General features: G+C 42.4%; 1 protein-coding gene across 1 annotated transcript; it reads right to left on the bottom strand.

Moving 5' to 3' along the window:
* Positions 1 to 177: 177 nt before the first annotated feature.
* Positions 178 to 8,619, bottom strand: LOC133146491 (adhesion G protein-coupled receptor F4-like). Its single transcript, XM_061270294.1, has 16 exons — positions 8,496 to 8,619; positions 8,202 to 8,363; positions 7,849 to 8,085; positions 6,944 to 6,973; positions 6,776 to 6,864; positions 6,612 to 6,673; positions 6,103 to 6,227; positions 5,758 to 5,973; positions 5,454 to 5,534; positions 5,181 to 5,356; positions 4,826 to 5,002; positions 3,371 to 4,744; positions 2,967 to 3,008; positions 2,605 to 2,667; positions 2,461 to 2,515; positions 178 to 2,088 (listed from the first exon to the last, which is right to left on the bottom strand). Exons 2-16 carry the CDS (start codon positions 8,257 to 8,259, stop codon positions 2,039 to 2,041), a joined length of 2,835 nt encoding a protein of 944 aa, XP_061126278.1. The 5' UTR covers positions 8,260 to 8,363; positions 8,496 to 8,619; the 3' UTR covers positions 178 to 2,038.
* Between the last annotated feature and the right edge of the window lie 12,468 nt (positions 8,620 to 21,087).

Below are 21,087 nucleotides of genomic sequence, written 5' to 3'. Positions count from 1 at the left end.
GGTGCTATACAAATAAAGCTGTCTTCCTAAAACACATTAAGATATGCCTACTGAAACTCTCTGGTGATGTCATTAATCTCGCACATTATTACTCCCTTGTGACAGCATGTAGAAGGCAGCAAAAAAAAAACATACCAGTCATTTTTTTGCCAAACCTTACTGGCACATTGACAGCTGTTCACTTAACTGACTTTAATTTTCACTTCATTTTTTTTAACACATATATTACAAATTGATATTGATGACCATTAATATTGCTATACCTTTCCATGATTTTCTTTTTCAACCCACTAAAATGGTTTGAACATTGAAATAGCAAAATAGGCATATTTCCTGTTCAAATAAAAATGTTGAGAATGCCAACAAGCACAAATATTCTTTTTCAATGAATCCCATAGCCACAAATGCTGAAAACAGTCAACAACAGGTCATCATAGCAATAAATGACAACATATTTAAATTGTAAATGACAATAATGTAAAAATGACAAACAAATGTATCAAAATACATATTACAGGGTAAAATTAACAAAATTAGGTTCTTAACTCAAAGGCGCCATCTTCAGACGCCTACATTTATTGAATTAATTTAACGAAAATAAGTATACTAAATGTGCCTAATGCGTGTTACACACAATTTAGCAAAGTGAGATTCTCTCAAAGACAAAGGCAATTTCCAAGCATGATTTATTATTGGGTTTAATATTTAATACACACACTAAAACGTACATCATTATGCATCATGTCAATGTCTTAAATTAATCAAGTTTAAACATTTAACCGTGGAACAAAACTGCATAGCAATATAGTTCCTCTAACGCAGGTATATTAAAAACACACAACAGCTAAGATACAAGGAAAATACTCAAACATGTGCAAAAGTGTGTTGCAAGTGATGCCTTTTAAAAACAGTGTAAGAATATATACTTCGTGCAATTAGAATATCTAAATTCATAAATACATAAAAGAATAATCGGTTGTCGGGTGAAATTTCAGGATAAACCTAAGTTACACAATAGTTTATATTCCACTGATTCTGACCTCTCAACTTTTGAATGTCCAGCAGTTACAAAGAGTAGAGAAAATCAAATTAAAATGACCTGTAAAGGTATTTTAGATTGATCCTAAAATTTCAAAAGCATAAAAAAATTAAATTCCTAACTTTTTGTGAGTTATATGCAGTACAGTTGACACATATATTTGCGGCTCGGCACTTACAGATTTATTTATTTTATGTAATATTAAAAAATGATAACTTTAATCAGAGGGTTTTCCCCCGTTTCCTCCCATTTTTGTGGAAAATATTCATTGAATGTTAATTTTTCACAAGCCGTGTGCAGGTCTGGTCTGTATTCCCGCGAAAAGCAGGGAGGACGACTGTACAGCTTATTACAGAACATCATACATTTTAATTTTGAGACAAATCAAAGTCGGTGAGGAGTAAAATACTTGCTTTTAGTATCAATACTCTGGTAACTATGACTGTAAATCTGACCCGTAAATAGGTAGCTATTTTCCTACATTTGATTATTGGAGAAAGCATAAACACTAATTACACTAACTATACTAATTCAACACAAATATATTTGTAAAGTGCTTCAAATGTCTTGTGATGGTGTAGTGCAAGTTTATCATTTTTTAATGCTATAACTGCCCATGCAAACAATGTTTAATAATTTCTCTGATGTCCCAAAGTGTATTGCTATCTCCTGCATGCTGTGATATCTACTAGCATACCAAGAATAACTTTGACTAACAATCCAAAACCATTTGTCATTGCAATGCACCTGCAAGAAAAAACTAAATTCACTGACCTGTGAAGGAAAATCAGAAATTCGACAGAACAAACAACCCTTTGCAAAATTAACTTTTTCACTACAATACTAAATGTATGTGTATATCAGAAATGTATAAAGAAGAGAAGGTCAACAACAAGAAAGTCATATTAAAGTACTTAAGCAATAATGTGATAGCTTATCGCTCAACATTCACACGCTTTGTTGCTCGGTCAGCCTGAGCAAAGATGTTGGCAGCGGATATCAAGTGTTGATCGCCGAATACGATGACGACTCAGATAAACCGTTACCACCTGAAAAATACAAACAAAACAGATTCCATTCAAAACCAAACTTGTACAAATGGTTAGATTTTTATACTACATCTTGGTTGCTGTCATTTTTTTTTTGTTTGACTTGTGTTATCCATTCCCATTTCATTTTGACATAATTTGGTCAGAAGGGTTTGGTGGAAAAGCCTTGAACTTAAGTTGTCTCTGGGACAGTACCTCCAGTGTTTTCTGGGATGGTTCACAACTATCTCAGAAGGTTTGAATCATACCATTGTCGTATTTATGAATGAAATACGATGACATCCACCACGCGTGCACAAAGCCTAGAACATAGCTTGCAGCAGCAAAATAATTCCAACCAGTATACTGCCCACTTTTCAGAAGATACTATACCTCTTCTTCCAATGTTCCTAAAAATCTGCCATCCACTTGATGAAGCACTCGTGGTCTAAAAGGATTGACAATACAACACATTAGTACGTTATTGGAGAAAGGATATGTGATCTTCCAACAAAATGTTAATAAATTGAATTTTACCCTTGTCCCACTGCCAGAACTTTGGGACTTAGAGAATCTGAACATGGAAATTTCTGACCGAACCTGAAATAAATGTCATGTACAGAAATTAGCATTCGACTGTAAAACTCAAAGGCTGTCAGAAGTTATGAAATTATTTGTGATTTTTACACAATTTTCTATGGATTTTTATGCACAATGAAGTCTAAGCAAAGCTAAGGACAGCACAATAGAACTGCTCAGACGCAGTGATTACAATCGCAATGCTCATTTTAAGCATGCATAAACAACTCATCAGACTCAGTCAATTAAGAAGCCAAAAATGGGTTGGTTTGGCTAACTCGCTAGCATAACGCATGAGAGCAGTTATTAGTGGCACATACCTTTCTGTCTAAGAGGGTTCCAAAAACCAATATGAAGAAACCCTATGTGAAGATAAGAAGAGAAGATTTAGACAAGACAAAACATTACTTCTAGGTGAACAATGCCGTGTACTATAAAAGATGGAACCAGACACACATGTGCTTATGACTCATCACAAATTTATAACCTTGTAATGACAACTCTGAATTGGGACTATACCCTGCTATTCATTTTCTTTGCTTGAGTTGTCTTTTTTTTTTTATTCTAGGATTGTTTTGGCTGATTGAGCACTCCAAATTGCCCATAGGTGTGAATGCGAGTGCAGATGGCTGTTGGTCAATATAAATATAAAAATAAATATATAAATATAAAAAGACAAGCACGAGAATAACAAAATACATACAAAACAATATCAGAGACTCACCTGCAGGGAATTGAAGAAGGCGAAGGCAATGTGGATTCCGAGATTACTTGGGTCAATTAAGATTCCAACTCCAAGACTCCAAGTTAATCCAAAAAAGGGTGTTAAAACGGCTATACTCCGAAAAATGACCACCAGGACATACTTCTCCTCTTCTGGTTGAGTGCTTGACATCCCTCGACTCTGCAATATTTTGACTATCACTACAATTAGGATTAGAATGTTTATGAACACAATGATGAGTGCCGGGATCACAAATGCCAGCAGTGCTTTCGACTGATTCCAATTGAGCCAGCAGATCACATTTTCTCGTATGTAAGCATTGCTCGGTGCAGTTACAGCGATAGTAATGACGGTGATAATCAGTGGGGCGCCATAACCGAGAGAGTATCCAATAGCTAACATAGTATTTTTCGAAAATCCCCCACCAAGGACTCTGACTGTGCGGTACAATAGCAACAGGGCAGATGCCAACATCCAGAAAAAGAGGGCCAAGTAAAAGAAATGGATGAAAAAAGTAGCAGCAGTGCATGCATCCGGATCCTTTTTATCTCCTTCAGAGATAGTTGCACCAATAATGAACCAAATGTTTGCAATCAGGAGAGACACTGCAATGTTAACAATGGAAACATGGCGCAAGTGTGATGTGCTGCTCTTTCGAACTTTTTTCCATATAAACGCCTCAATGAAGAGGCATATAACTAAGGATGCCATAGAAATCCCGACGCCAATGTAGGTTATGAAATCCAACACACGGCTGTTTAGATCAACTGGAGACATTAGTATCGAAAAGGAGGTCAGGTGGTCACACCGACATGTGACAGTTTCATCCTCTCTTTCAATGAGCTCGCAGCCTTCCCCATCCCATCCCCCAAGATCGTCAAAGAGGGAAAAGTTCCAGAACACACACTGAGGGTTTCCCAGATTACCATCTTCAATGTCAAATGTGAAAGTGATATTGTCGACGATGGTGTCAGACTGAACAAGTACAACTCTCCCATTGATGACCCTGCCTGAAGCGTTGTTCTCATCTCTTGGAGGTAGTACGTTATTCAAGGATTCAAAAGTTATCACGGTGAGGTTTGTTGCTCCATTGGACCCGTCTATGTCTATCTCCACTGTAGAATTAAAATCCTCGTTGAAACTGTCGGTGAACGTAGTTTTGTTCAAGAGAATCAAAGGTGTTGTAATGTTAAAAGAGGCATTGATAAGTCTACTTGTTATACCCTCAACTGAAAACAAAAATAGTGAGCTGATGCTTTCATTTCTGGGAGTGATTCTTGTTTCTTCCCTCGCTTGGACTGTTTCAAAGTTAAGCATGTCCCATGATTCTCTTGCCTCATCTCTAATGAGGACATCAGTAACGAGAAGGACATTCTAAAGTAAAATGGAAAAAAGAACTACAATCAGTACTTTTCTTAACATCAACTGTGCTGTTGGATGAAGTAACAAACATACCTCCATAGATTCCCGACTTATCGGGATATCAGCTGTTGTTACAAAGGTGGCAACATTGTTGAGAATTCTAACAGTGGCGGTAATGTTTTCAACAGATCCATCCACTTGTTCACTTTGTTCAAGAATAGTGATGCGTAATGCCTCCAAGAACTGTGGCAAAGTCTGATTGTCCAAATTCTGAATTTTCAGAGGGGTAACAGTGTTAAAATCTCTCAAGTGTTAATCAGTTTGGATTTGACTGACTACATGGAAGATCAGACAAATCATATTGGGAAAATAGCTCCCATCAGTTCTCCACAGATACTGATCATGCTTTTAATTTTAATTGTGTGCCAAAAAAAGTCTACTATCTTACCTCAGACTGAGTGAGGAGTTCTGCAAGAGAAGAAGTGCAGTTGTCTTCTCGATCTTCCCATTCTCCACTTTCCCTGCAAACAGCAGTCTTCACTCCCACTTCGCCTGCTTCACAAGGAGCTGTTCCCGTGTCGTTTAAGGATCCATTTCCAAATTCTGGATCACCAACACACGTGTCTGCACCCGGAAAGACGATTTATGTTTAGCTAACTATTAAATCATGCTTTTACCAAAGTATTAGAAAATGTTTGGTCATAGCCGCTTCAATAGTTACCTTCTGGAACCAAACGGAATGTTTCATTAGAGACCTGCCAGTAACTTGAATTCCCATCAAACAGTTGACATTCATACGTCCCTGAAATAAAATTATGCAAGTTAAAATAATACTTCACTGCCAACCACCAAGTATTTCAACAAGTGGTTAGATGACAATAAAGGGAAACAAATTTCAACTAGCATAAAGGCAAAACGGTTTTCATCAATTTCTCTATCAAAACAGTACAAGTGTACAGAAATCTTGGTTTTGTGTTTATTTTGATAGAGCAATATGTAGTAAGAGTGCTTCAAGATTTCCTTACCATTGTCAGTAGAAGTGATATTTGTGATCGTAAGCGTTTCTGCTCCATTAGCTCGTGAAAATGTGCGTCGAATGTCTTCAATTATTGAAACGCCATTAAGTGACCATTTGGTTGAGGTGATACGAAACTGGAGTTCGTTTGGTGGTGGGCCACATGTAATATTCAATTCGTCGTCGGAGAATACAGTAATTGGTTGAAATTTCAAATTCCTTCTGCCTTTGATGAAAAACAATACAAAAGGGTGAAAAATATTATTCTGCAGATGATTTTTCAGACAAATGGTGCAATGACATTAAAATGTATCTGAGGCTGTTCCTATGAGAGAACATTATCAAAGCTACTTACTCTTAAACCTTATAGGAAAAGTATTCTTCAGATCATTGAATATTGCTGCGCGAAGTGCCTCAACATCTGGATCTTGAATTGTCATATTTGCCGTAATTTCAAAGTCAGCAATGGTGCTACCAGCACTTTGTAAAAAACATAAAAAAAGAAATGAAACATTTGCAAACTTAATAATAGATCTAAAATGATCTAATAGTCATTTCAATGTTATTTTTATTTCAGTATTGAATCTTTTCCCTCTTGATTTTATCATGTCAATATTTGTCTCTCTCTCTCTCTCTCTCTCTCTCTCTCTCTATATATATATATATATATATATGTATATATATATATATGTATATATATAATTACAGATATTATATGTGTGTGCGTGTGCGTGTGTGTGTGTGCGTGTGTGTGCGTGTGTGTGTGTATAATGGGCTTCATCTGAGGTTTTTGTGTTGTGAAAGTACGGTTGGTAAATCATTGTAAAGAACTTAAACATTTTCAAGTTAAAGAATTAAATCTACCTGAAGACCAAAGATTCCGCTGATATTAGCCCTGGAATATGGATCATAGCTTGATTTTCAATCTGTTAGAAATAGTTAGCATATACAGGTACAGCGATTACACAAAAAAACACAATTGCAAACATTATTTGAAATTATCAGACATAAAGAAAATTGTGACTTACAGACTGTAACCACCTCTGGTTAACAAAGTTACTTTCGTTGTTGTATGAGTTGTCAAAGTCAATTTCCATAATGAATGATAATGACCTGTCTAAAATACAAAAATAGCTTGTCAGTACAAATTAGGAAACTATTTACTTTCAAAACAACATTATGCGTGAATTACTTACTGTTTGTTGGGGGGGTCGCTGTAGTTAAATCTGAAGTGTGAATTATAGAGCAGAGTTGAGTTAGTGAGTTAGAAAACATTGAAATATTTCTTTCGACAATCTAAATCACTTTGACTGTAGTCTTTGTTGCCAAAAATTTGAGCCAATTGAAATGTTAAAATGTCATACTATAGCAAGTTCTGAGGTAAATAATGCGATGGTGCTGAAGGACTTATTTGTAGAGCAATGTTAAACAATATTTTGTTCTGAGATATTGGAAACTGCCATCTTAAACTGTCGTAAATGTACTTAGAGCAGTGGTCCCCAACCACCGGGCCGCGGACCGGTACCGGTCCGTGGGTCACTTGGTACCGGGCCGCCAAGCCGCACAGATTATTATTTTTTTTTTTTATCGACGATCAATTAATTCAGGTCAAGACACTCGTCCCGGTCACGTGACATGTTTCCCCAGTCGAGCCTGCAAAGCTAATATGTGGCGACAGGCTAACTAACCAGGCAATGAAGCATTCAGAACTGCTTCAACACATGGAGACCAAGCATCCTGCAATAAAAGACAAACCTTAATCACTTCGGGTGTCATTGTCTCCGATTACGTCTAGATGGGACCGGCTCGTTTCTGAGAAACAAACTCAGTGTTCCCACTAATTCAACGTAATGGTGAGTTATATTTTTGTCATTTGTACTTGTTTTTATGTCAGTCGTATCATTTTATTTCATCGTATTTATGTATTTAATATAAATGTATTATTTACTTATTTATATAAATGTATTATTTATTTATATAAATGCCGGTCCGCGAAAATATTTCTGACATGTAACCGGTCCGTGGCGCAAAAAAGGTTGGGGACCACTGACTTAGAGTAATGATCTTAGGTAAAGAAATGTAAGCGTTTGAGATACTTTACTTTGTGTTGTTGTTGCTGTTGTTGCTGTTGTTGCTGTTGCTGATGTTGCTGATGTTGCTGATGTTGCTGATGTTGCTGATGTTGCAGATGTTGCTGATGTTGCTGATGTTGCTGATGTTGCAGATGTTGCTGATGATGCTGTTGTTGCTGTTGTTGCTGTTGCTGATGTTGCTGATGTTGCTGATGTAGCGTTTGTTGTTGGTGGTGGTGATGTTGTTGAACATGTGGTGGTGACATCTGTGGAGTACAATTGACAATATTTGTTATTCACCGTTAATACATAACCATTACGAGCAAATGTTAAAAGTCTAATTGTTGTTCTATTCTAAAGCATGACTGCAAAAATCACTTACTTAGTTCACAATACTGTCCATCTGAAGGAATTTTATTGATGCAGTCACAATTTTGCATACTGGCATGACTACAAGCACCAAATCTTTCGCAGATCTCACAAGACCACCGATAATCATTTTCACACTGACACTGCTGTTGTTGATTCAAGTCAGTGTAGCAGGCTGGGAAATTTTATAAAAGACACAAGAGTGAAAAATTAAAAGATGAGAAACTAAAAGACTAGAGTTTTGTTTTGTTCATTTGTGCTTGTTTGTACAGATAACTGATAACCTAACCCGCAAAAAAACTCTCACCTGTTGTCAAATTCCAACTTTGGAGTGCTAACTCTTCTGCTATCGCTAATGGCAAGGATATATTCTCTAGAGCATCCCTCAGTTGATTCCAGATCTCTGATGGCTCAGCGTTGGTTGGAGTGTCAACAAGAAGAACAATGTCCACTAAAGTAGAGGGACGACACTTTTTACATGTTCCCTCCCGCAACAGTTATGACCTACACAGCCTTATACAATACCTTTGATGGATGGTGGTGGACATGGGGCGATACCTGTGGAGAAGAAAGAAAAGACATGATTCTAGATAGGGGCAAAAGATTGTCCTTGTCAAATTGTATCCATCCATATTTTCCATTGTCTTCACAGAAGTCGCAGAGCCTATGATTCCTAGATTATGCTGGAGGGACTAGGTCTCACAGCTGGCCTACAAACACCTCAGCGGACGTGGTCTGCTGAGATGGGGAAGTATCCCGTTTTGGACTGGAGGTTCCCAAACCTAACCCTGAACCTAACCAGAACGACCTTTGGAAAATGTATGGATGGACACCGACTGACTCCATTTGACTCCGTGGCACTTTTTGGACTTACTTGAGATTGGTTTACAGGACTCTCCAAGTGGAGGCACTCCATATCTGCAGTCACAGGGTAATGTACTGGCATTGCTGCATCCACCATACGTCAAACAGGTGTCACACGACCAACCAAAGGACTCTTCGCACTGGCACTCAGGTCCTCCAGTAGCGTTTAGAGGGCAGGCTAAAAATGATATTGCGCCAAAGAATTCTTTAGTTACCTACCCGTTTCATAACATGTGATTTGAGCAGCTCGCAACATTTGTCCAGGAGGGAGACCGACCGACCGACCGACCAATCAACAGAAAAATATCCATCCTCACCTGCGGTCAAATTCCAACTTTGGAGTGCTAACTCTTCTGCTATCGCTAATGGGAAGGATATATTCTCTAGAGCATCCCTCAGTTGATTCCAGATCTCTGATGGCTCAGCGTTGGTTGGAGTGTCAACAAGAAGAACAATGTCCACTAAAGTAGAGGGACGACACTTTTTACATGTTCCCTCCCGCAACAGTTATGACCTACACAGCCTTATACAATACCTTCGATGGATGGTGGTGGACATGGGGCGATACCTGTGGAGAAGAAAGAAAAAACATGATTCTAGATAGGGGCAAAAGATTGTCCTTGTCAAATTGTATCCATCCATATTTTCCATTGTCTTCACAGAAGTCGCAGAGCCTATGATTCCTAGATTATGCTGGAGGGACTAGGTCTCACAGCTGGCCTACAAACACCTCAGCGGACGTGGTCTGCTGAGATGGGGAAGTATCCCGTTTTGGACTGGAGGTTCCCAAACCTAACCCTGAACCTAACCAGAACGACCTTTAGAAAATGTATGGATGGACACCGACTGACTCCATTTGACTCCGTGGCACTTTTTGGACTTACTTGAGATTGGTTTACAGGACTCTCCAAGTGGAGGCACTCCATATCTGCAGTCACAGGGTAATGTACTGGCATTGCTGCATCCACCATACGTCAAACAGGTGTCACACGACCAACCAAAGGACTCTTCGCACTGGCACTCAGGTCCTCCAGTAGCGTTTAGAGGGCAGGCTAAAAATGATATTGCGCCAAAGAATTCTTTAGTTACCTACCCATTTCATAACATGTGATTTGAGCAGCTCGCAACATTTGTCCAGGAGGGAGACCGACCGACCGACCGACCAATCAACAGAAAAATATCCATCCTCACCTGCGGTCAAATTCCAACTTTGGAGTGCTAACTCTTCTGCTATCGCTAATGGGAAGGATATATTCTCTAGAGCATCCCTCAGTTGATTCCAGATCTCTGATGGCTCAGCGTTGGTTGGAGTGTCAACAAGAAGAACAATGTCCACTAAAGTAGAGGGACGACACTTTTTACATGTTCCCTCCCGCAACAGTTATGACCTACACAGCCTTATACAATACCTTCGATGGATGGTGGTGGACATGGGGCGATACCTGTGGAGAAGAAAGAAAAAACATGATTCTAGATAGGGGCAAAAGATTGTCCTTGTCAAATTGTATCCATCCATATTTTCCATTGTCTTCACAGAAGTCGCAGAGCCTATGATTCCTAGATTATGCTGGAGGGACTAGGTCTCACAGCTGGCCTACAAACACCTCAGCGGACGTGGTCTGCTGAGATGGGGAAGTATCCCGTTTTGGACTGGAGGTTCCCAAACCTAACCCTGAACCTAACCAGAACGACCTTTAGAAAATGTATGGATGGACACCGACTGACTCCATTTGACTCCGTGGCACTTTTTGGACTTACTTGAGATTGGTTTACAGGACTCTCCAAGTGGAGGCACTCCATATCTGCAGTCACAGGGTAATGTACTGGCATTGCTGCATCCACCATACGTCAAACAGGTGTCACACGACCAACCAAAGGACTCTTCGCACTGGCACTCAGGTCCTCCAGTAGCGTTTAGAGGGCAGGCTAAAAATGATATTGCGCCAAAGAATTCTTTAGTTACCTACCCATTTCATAACATGTGATTTGAGCAGCTCGCAACATTTGTCCAGGAGGGAGACCGACCGACCGACCGACCAATCAACAGAAAAATATCCATCCTCACCTGTGGTCAAATTCCAACTTTGGAGTGCTAACTCTTCTGCTATCGCTAATGGGAAGGATATATTCTCTAGAGCATCCCTCAGTTGATTCCAGATCTCTGATGGCTCAGCGTTGGTTGGAGTGTCAACAAGAAGAACAATGTCCACTAAAGTAGAGGGACGACACTTTTTACATGTTCCCTCCCGCAACAGTTATGACCTACACAGCCTTATACAATACCTTCGATGGATGGTGGTGGACATGGGGCGATACCTGTGGAGAAGAAAGAAAAAACATGATTCTAGATAGGGGCAAAAGATTGTCCTTGTCAAATTGTATCCATCCATATTTTCCATTGTCTTCACAGAAGTCGCAGAGCCTATGATTCCTAGATTATGCTGGAGGGACTAGGTCTCACAGCTGGCCTACAAACACCTCAGCGGACGTGGTCTGCTGAGATGGGGAAGTATCCCGTTTTGGACTGGAGGTTCCCAAACCTAACCCTGAACCTAACCAGAACGACCTTTAGAAAATGTATGGATGGACACCGACTGACTCCATTTGACTCCGTGGCACTTTTTGGACTTACTTGAGATTGGTTTACAGGACTCTCCAAGTGGAGGCACTCCATATCTGCAGTCACAGGGTAATGTACTGGCATTGCTGCATCCACCATACGTCAAACAGGTGTCACACGACCAACCAAAGGACTCTTCGCACTGGCACTCAGGTCCTCCAGTAGCGTTTAGAGGGCAGGCTAAAAATGATATTGCGCCAAAGAATTCTTTAGTTACCTACCCATTTCATAACATGTGATTTGAGCAGCTCGCAACATTTGTCCAGGAGGGAGACCGACCGACCGACCGACCAATCAACAGAAAAATATCCATCCTCACCTGTGGTCAAATTCCAACTTTGGAGTGCTAACTCTTCTGCTATCGCTAATGGGAAGGATATATTCTCTAGAGCATCCCTCAGTTGATTCCAGATCTCTGATGGCTCAGCGTTGGTTGGAGTGTCAACAAGAAGAACAATGTCCACTAAAGTAGAGGGACGACACTTTTTACATGTTCCCTCCCGCAACAGTTATGACCTACACAGCCTTATACAATACCTTCGATGGATGGTGGTGGACATGGGGCGATACCTGTGGAGAAGAAAGAAAAAACATGATTCTAGATAGGGGCAAAAGATTGTCCTTGTCAAATTGTATCCATCCATATTTTCCATTGTCTTCACAGAAGTCGCAGAGCCTATGATTCCTAGATTATGCTGGAGGGACTAGGTCTCACAGCTGGCCTACAAACACCTCAGCGGACGTGGTCTGCTGAGATGGGGAAGTATCCCGTTTTGGACTGGAGGTTCCCAAACCTAACCCTGAACCTAACCAGAACGACCTTTAGAAAATGTATGGATGGACACCGACTGACTCCATTTGACTCCGTGGCACTTTTTGGACTTACTTGAGATTGGTTTACAGGACTCTCCAAGTGGAGGCACTCCATATCTGCAGTCACAGGGTAATGTACTGGCATTGCTGCATCCACCATACGTCAAACAGGTGTCACACGACCAACCAAAGGACTCTTCGCACTGGCACTCAGGTCCTCCAGTAGCGTTTAGAGGGCAGGCTAAAAATGATATTGCGCCAAAGAATTCTTTAGTTACCTACCCATTTCATAACATGTGATTTGAGCAGCTCGCAACATTTGTCCAGGAGGGAGACCGACCGACCGACCGACCAATCAACAGAAAAATATCCATCCTCACCTGTGGTCAAATTCCAACTTTGGAGTGCTAACTCTTCTGCTATCGCTAATGGGAAGGATATATTCTCTAGAGCATCCCTCAGTTGATTCCAGATCTCTGATGGCTCAGCGTTGGTTGGAGTGTCAACAAGAAGAACAATGTCCACTAAAGTAGAGGGACGACACTTTTTACATGTTCCCTCCCGCAACAGTTATGACCTACACAGCCTTATACAATACCTTCGATGGATGGTGGTGGACATGGGGCGATACCTGTGGAGAAGAAAGAAAAAACATGATTCTAGATAGGGGCAAAAGATTGTCCTTGTCAAATTGTATCCATCCATATTTTCCATTGTCTTCACAGAAGTCGCAGAGCCTATGATTCCTAGATTATGCTGGAGGGACTAGGTCTCACAGCTGGCCTACAAACACCTCAGCGGACGTGGTCTGCTGAGATGGGGAAGTATCCCGTTTTGGACTGGAGGTTCCCAAACCTAACCCTGAACCTAACCAGAACGACCTTTAGAAAATGTATGGATGGACACCGACTGACTCCATTTGACTCCGTGGCACTTTTTGGACTTACTTGAGATTGGTTTACAGGACTTTCCAAGTGGAGGCACTCCATATCTGCAGTCACAGGGTAATGTACTGGCATTGCTGCATCCACCATACGTCAAACAGGTGTCACACGACCAACCAAAGGACTCTTCGCACTGGCACTCAGGTCCTCCAGTAGCGTTTAGAGGGCAGGCTAAAAATGATATTGCGCCAAATAATTCTTTAGTTACCTACCCATTTCATAACATGTGATTTGAGCAGCTCGCAACATTTGTCCAGGAGGGAGACCGACCGACCGACCAATCAACAGAAAAATATCCATCCTCACCTGTGGTCAAATTCCAACTTTGGAGTGCTAACTCTTCTGCTATCGCTAATGGGAAGGATATATTCTCTAGAGCATCCCTCAGTTGATTCCAGATCTCTGATGGCTCAGCGTTGGTTGGAGTGTCAACAAGAAGAACAATGTCCACTAAAGTAGAGGGACGACACTTTTTACATGTTCCCTCCCGCAACAGTTATGACCTACACAGCCTTATACAATACCTTCGATGGATGGTGGTGGACATGGGGCGATACCTGTGGAGAAGAAAGAAAAAACATGATTCTAGATAGGGGCAAAAGATTGTCCTTGTCAAATTGTATCCATCCATATTTTCCATTGTCTTCACAGAAGTCGCAGAGCCTATGATTCCTAGATTATGCTGGAGGGACTAGGTCTCACAGCTGGCCTACAAACACCTCAGCGGACGTGGTCTGCTGAGATGGGGAAGTATCCCGTTTTGGACTGGAGGTTCCCAAACCTAACCCTGAACCTAACCAGAACGACCTTTAGAAAATGTATGGATGGACACCGACTGACTCCATTTGACTCCGTGGCACTTTTTGGACTTACTTGAGATTGGTTTACAGGACTCTCCAAGTGGAGGCACTCCATATCTGCAGTCACAGGGTAATGTACTGGCATTGCTGCATCCACCATACGTCAAACAGGTGTCACACGACCAACCAAAGGACTCTTCGCACTGGCACTCAGGTCCTCCAGTAGCGTTTAGAGGGCAGGCTAAAAATGATATTGCGCCAAAGAATTCTTTAGTTACCTACCCATTTCATAACATGTGATTTGAGCAGCTCGCAACATTTGTCCAGGAGGGAGACCGACCGACCGACCGACCAATCAACAGAAAAATATCCATCCTCACCTGTGGTCAAATTCCAACTTTGGAGTGCTAACTCTTCTGCTATCGCTAATGGGAAGGATATATTCTCTAGAGCATCCCTCAGTTGATTCCAGATCTCTGATGGCTCAGCGTTGGTTGGAGTGTCAACAAGAAGAACAATGTCCACTAAAGTAGAGGGACGACACTTTTTACATGTTCCCTCCCGCAACAGTTATGACCTACACAGCCTTATACAATACCTTCGATGGATGGTGGTGGACATGGGGCGATACCTGTGGAGAAGAAAGAAAAAACATGATTCTAGATAGGGGCAAAAGATTGTCCTTGTCAAATTGTATCCATCCATATTTTCCATTGTCTTCACAGAAGTCGCAGAGCCTATGATTCCTAGATTATGCTGGAGGGACTAGGTCTCACAGCTGGCCTACAAACACCTCAGCGGACGTGGTCTGCTGAGATGGGGAAGTATCCCGTTTTGGACTGGAGGTTCCCAAACCTAACCCTGAACCTAACCAGAACGACCTTTAGAAAATGTATGGATGGACACCGACTGACTCCATTTGACTCCGTGGCACTTTTTGGACTTACTTGAGATTGGTTTACAGGACTCTCCAAGTGGAGGCACTCCATATCTGCAGTCACAGGGTAATGTACTGGCATTGCTGCATCCACCATACGTCAAACAGGTGTCACACGACCAACCAAAGGACTCTTCGCACTGGCACTCAGGTCCTCCAGTAGCGTTTAGAGGGCAGGCTAAAAATGATATTGCGCCAAATAATTCTTTAGTTACCTACCCATTTCATAACATGTGATTTGAGCAGCTCGCAACATTTGTCCAGGAGGGAGACCGACCGACCGACCGACCAATCAACAGAAAAATATCCATCCTCACCTGTGGTCAAATTCCAACTTTGGAGTGCTAACTCTTCTGCTATCGCTAATGGGAAGGATATATTCTCTAGAGCATCCCTCAGTTGATTCCAGATCTCTGATGGCTCAGCGTTGGTTGGAGTGTCAACAAGAAGAACAATGTCCACTAAAGTAGAGGGACGACACTTTTTACATGTTCCCTCCCGCAACAGTTATGACCTACACAGCCTTATACAATACCTTCGATGGATGGTGGTGGACATGGGGCGATACCTGTGGAGAAGAAAGAAAAAACATGATTCTAGATAGGGGCAAAAGATTGTCCTTGTCAAATTGTATCCATCCATATTTTCCATTGTCTTCACAGAAGTCGCAGAGCCTATGATTCCTAGATTATGCTGGAGGGACTAGGTCTCACAGCTGGCCTACAAACACCTCAGCGGACGTGGTCTGCTGAGATGGGGAAGTATCCCGTTTTGGACTGGAGGTTCCCAAACCTAACCCTGAACCTAACCAGAACGACCTTTAGAAAATGTATGGATGGACACCGACTGACTCCATTTGACTCCGTGGCAATTTTTGGACTTACTTGAGATTGGTTTACAGGACTCTCCAAGTGGAGGCACTCCATATCTGCAGTCACAGGGTAATGTACTGGCATTGCTGCATCCACCATACGTCAAACAGGTGTCACACGACCAACCAAAGGACTCTTCGCACTGGCACTCAGGTCCTCCAGTAGCGTTTAGAGGGCAGGCTAAAAATGATATTGCGCCAAAGAATTCTTTAGTTACCTACCCATTTCATAACATGTGATTTGAGCAGCTCGCAACATTTGTCCAGGAGGGAGACCGACCGACCGACCGACCAATCAACAGAAAAATATCCATCCTCACCTGTGGTCAAATTCCAACTTTGGAGTGCTAACTCTTCTGCTATCGCTAATGGGAAGGATATATTCTCTAGAGCATCCCTCAGTTGATTCCAGATCTCTGATGGCTCAGCGTTGGTTGGAGTGTCAACAAGAAGAACAATGTCCACTAAAGTAGAGGGACGACACTTTTTACATGTTCCCTCCCGCAACAGTTATGACCTACACAGCCTTATACAATACCTTCGATGGATGGTGGTGGACATGGGGCGATACCTGTGGAGAAGAAAGAAAAAACATGATTCTAGATAGGGGCAAAAGATTGTCCTTGTCAAATTGTATCCATCCATATTTTCCATTGTCTTCACAGAAGTCGCAGAGCCTATGATTCCTAGATTATGCTGGAGGGACTAGGTCTCACAGCTGGCCTACAAACACCTCAGCGGACGTGGTCTGCTGAGATGGGGAAGTATCCCGTTTTGGACTGGAGGTTCCCAAACCTAACCCTGAACCTAACCAGAACGACCTTTAGAAAATGTATGGATGGACACCGACTGACTCCATTTGACTCCGTGGCAATTTTTGGACTTACTTGAGATTGGTTTACAGGACTCTCCAAGTGGAGGCACTCCATATCTGCAGTCACAGGGTAATGTACTGGCATTGCTGCATCCACCATACGTCAAACAGGTGTCACACGACCAACCAAAGGACTCTTCGCACTGGCACTCAGGTCCTCCAGTAGCGTTTAGAGGGCAGGCTAAAAATGATATTGCGCCAAAGAATTCTTTAGTTACCTACCCATTTCATAACATGTGATTTGAGCAGCTCGCAACATTTGTCCAGGAGGGAGACCGACCGACCGACCGACCGACCAATCAACAGAAAAATATCCATCCTCACCTGTGGTCAAATTCCAACTTTGGAGTGCTAACTCTTCTGCTATCGCTAATGGGAAGGATATATTCTCTAGAGCATCCCTCAGTTGATTCCAGATCTCTGATGGCTCAGCGTTGGTTGGAGTGTCAACAAGAAGAACAATGTCCACTAAAGTAGAGGGACGACACTTTTTACATGTTCCCTCCCGCAACAGTTATGACCTACACAGCCTTATACAATACCTTCGATGGATGGTGGTGGACATGGGGCGATACCTGTGGAGAAGAAAGAAAAAACATGATTCTAGATAGGGGCAAAAGATTGTCCTTGTCAAATTGTATCCATCCATATTTTCCATTGTCTTCACAGAAGTCGCAGAGCCTATGATTCCTAGATTATGCTGGAGGGACTAGGTCTCACAGCTGGCCTACAAACACCTCAGCGGACGTGGTCTGCTGAGATGGGGAAGTATCCCGTTTTGGACTGGAGGTTCCCAAACCTAACCCTGAACCTAACCAGAACGACCTTTAGAAAATGTATGGATGGACACCGACTGACTCCATTTGACTCTGTGGCACTTTTTGGACTTACTTGAGATTGGTTTACAGGACTCTCCAAGTGGAGGCACTCCATATCTGCAGTCACAGGGTAATGTACTGGCATTGCTGCATCCACCATACGTCAAACAGGTGTCACACGACCAACCAAAGGACTCTTCGCACTGGCACTCAGGTCCTCCAGTAGCGTTTAGAGGGCAGGCTAAAAATGATATTGTGCCAAAGAATTCTTTAGTTACCTACCCATTTCATAACATGTGATTTGAGCAGCTCGCAACATTTGTCCAGGAGGGAGACCGACCGACCGACCGACCAATCAACAGAAAAATATCCATCCTCACCTGTGGTCAAATTCCAACTTTGGAGTGCTAACTCTTCTGCTATCGCTAATGGGAAGGATATATTCTCTAGAGCATCCCTCAGTTGATTCCAGATCTCTGATGGCTCAGCGTTGGTTGGAGTGTCAACAAGAAGAACAATGTCCACTAAAGTAGAGGGACGACACTTTTTACATGTTCCCTCCCGCAACAGTTATGACCTACACAGCCTTATACAATACCTTCGATGGATGGTGGTGGACATGGGGCGATACCTGTGGAGAAGAAAGAAAAAACATGATTCTAGATAGGGGCAAAAGATTGTCCTTGTCAAATTGTATCCATCCATATTTTCCATTGTCTTCACAGAAGTCGCAGAGCCTATGATTCCTAGATTATGCTGGAGGGACTAGGTCTCACAGCTGGCCTACAAACACCTCAGCGAACGTGGTCTGCTGAGATGGGGAAGTATCCCGTTTTGGACTGGAGGTTCCCAAACCTAACCCTGAACCTAACCAGAACGACCTTTAGAAAATGTATGGATGGACACCGACTGACTCCATTTGACTCCGTGGCAATTTTTGGACTTACTTGAGATTGGTTTACAGGACTCTCCAAGTGGAGGCACTCCATATCTGCAGTCACAGGGTAATGTACTGGCATTGCTGCATCCACCATACGTCAAACAGGTGTCACACGACCAACCAAAGGACTCTTCGCACTGGCACTCAGGTCCTCCAGTAGCGTTTAGAGGGCAGGCTAAAAATGATATTGCGCCAAAGAATTCTTTAGTTACCTACCCATTTCATAACATGTGATTTGAGCAGCTCGCAACATTTGTCCAGGAGGGAGACCGACCGACCGACCGACCAATCAACAGAAAAATATCCATCCTCACCTGTTGTCAAATTCCAACTTTGGAGTGCTAACTCTTCTGCTATCGCTAATGGGAAGGATATATTCTCTAGAGCATCCCTCAGTTGATTCCAGATCTCTGATGGCTCAGCGTTGGTTGGAGTGTCAACAAGAAGAACAATGTCCACTAAAGTAGAGGGACGACACTTTTTACATGTTCCCTCCCGCAACAGTTATGACCTACACAGCCTTATACAATACCTTCGATGGATGGTGGTGGACATGGGGCGATACCTGTGGAGAAGAAAGAAAAAACATGATTCTAGATAGGGGCAAAAGATTGTCCTTGTCAAATTGTATCCATCCATATTTTCCATTGTCTTCACAGAAGTCGCAGAGCCTATGATTCCTAGATTATGCTGGAGGGACTAGGTCTCACAGCTGGCCTACAAACACCTCAGCGGACGTGGTCTGCTGAGATGGGGAAGTATCCCGTTTTGGACTGGAGGTTCCCAAACCTAACCCTGAAGCTAACCAGAACGACCTTTAGAAAATGTATGGATGGACACCGACTGACTCCATTTGACTCCGTGGCAATTTTTGGACTTACTTGAGATTGGTTTACAGGACTCTCCAAGTGGAGGCACTCCATATCTGCAGTCACAGGGTAATGTACTGGCATTGCTGCATCCACCATACGTCAAACAGGTGTCACACGACCAACCAAAGGACTCTTCGCACTGGCACTCAGGTCCTCCAGTAGCGTTTAGAGGGCAGGCTAAAAATGATATTGCGCCAAAGAATTCTTTAGTTACCTACCCATTTCATAACATGTGATTTGAGCAGCTCGCAACATTTGTCCAGGAGGGAGACCGACCGACCGACCAATCAACAGAAAAATATCCATCCTCACCTGTGGTCAAATTCCAACTTTGGAGGGCTAACTCTTCTGCTATCGCTAATGGGAAGGATATATTCTCTAGAGCATCCCTCAGTTGATTCCAGATCTCTGATGGCTCAGCGTTGGTTGGAGTGTCAACAAGAAGAACAATGTCCACTAAAGTAGAGGGACGACACTTTTTACATGTTCCCTCCCGCAACAGTTATGACCTACACAGCCTTATACAATACCTTCGATGGATGGTGGTGGACATGGGGCGATACCTGTGGAGAAGAAAGAAAAAACATGATTCTAGATAGGGGCAAAAGATTGTCCTTGTCAAATTGTATCCATCCATATTTTCCATTGTCTTCACAGAAGTCGCAGAGCCTATGATTCCTAGATTATGCTGGAGGGACTAGGTCTCACAGCTGGCCTACAAACACCTCAGCGGACGTGGTCTGCTGAGATGGGGAAGTATCCCGTTTTGGACTGGAGGTTCCCAAACCTAACCCTGAACCTAACCAGAACGACCTTTAGAAAATGTATGGATGGACACCGACTGACTCCATTTGACTCCGTGGCACTTTTTGGACTTACTTGAGATTGGTTTACAGGACTCTCCAAGTGGAGGCACTCCATATCTGCAGTCACAGGGTAATGTACTGGCATTGCTGCATCCACCATACGTCAAACAGGTGTCACACGACCAACCAAAGGACTCTTCGCACTGGCACTCAGGTCCTCCAGTAGCGTTTAGAGGGCAGGCTAAAAATGATATTGCGCCAAAGAATTCTTTAGTTACCTACCCATTTCATAACATGTGATTTGAGCAGCTCGCAACATTTGTCCAGGAGGGAGACCGACCGACCGACCGACCAATCAACAGAAAAATATCCATCCTCACCTGTGGTCAAATTCCAACTTTGGAGTGCTAACTCTTCTGCTATCGCTAATGGGAAGGATATATTCTCTAGAGCATCCCTCAGTTGATTCCAGATCTCTGATGGCTCAGCGTTGGTTGGAGTGTCAACAAGAAGAACAATGTCCACTAAAGTAGAGGGACGACACTTTTTACATGTTCCCTCCCGCAACAGTTATGACCTACACAGCCTTATACAATACCTTCGATGGATGGTGGTGGACATGGGGCGATACCTGTGGAGAAGAAAGAAAAAACATGATTCTAGATAGGGGCAAAAGATTGTCCTTGTCAAATTGTATCCATCCATATTTTCCATTGTCTTCACAGAAGTCGCAGAGCCTA

The sequence above is a fragment of the Syngnathus typhle genome, linkage group LG22 (assembly GCF_033458585.1).
Source record: "Syngnathus typhle isolate RoL2023-S1 ecotype Sweden linkage group LG22, RoL_Styp_1.0, whole genome shotgun sequence".
Lineage (NCBI taxonomy): Eukaryota > Metazoa > Chordata > Actinopteri > Syngnathiformes > Syngnathidae > Syngnathus > Syngnathus typhle.
Note: the sequence above shows the minus strand (reverse complement) of the source record. Positions and strands in the feature narration are given on the sequence as shown.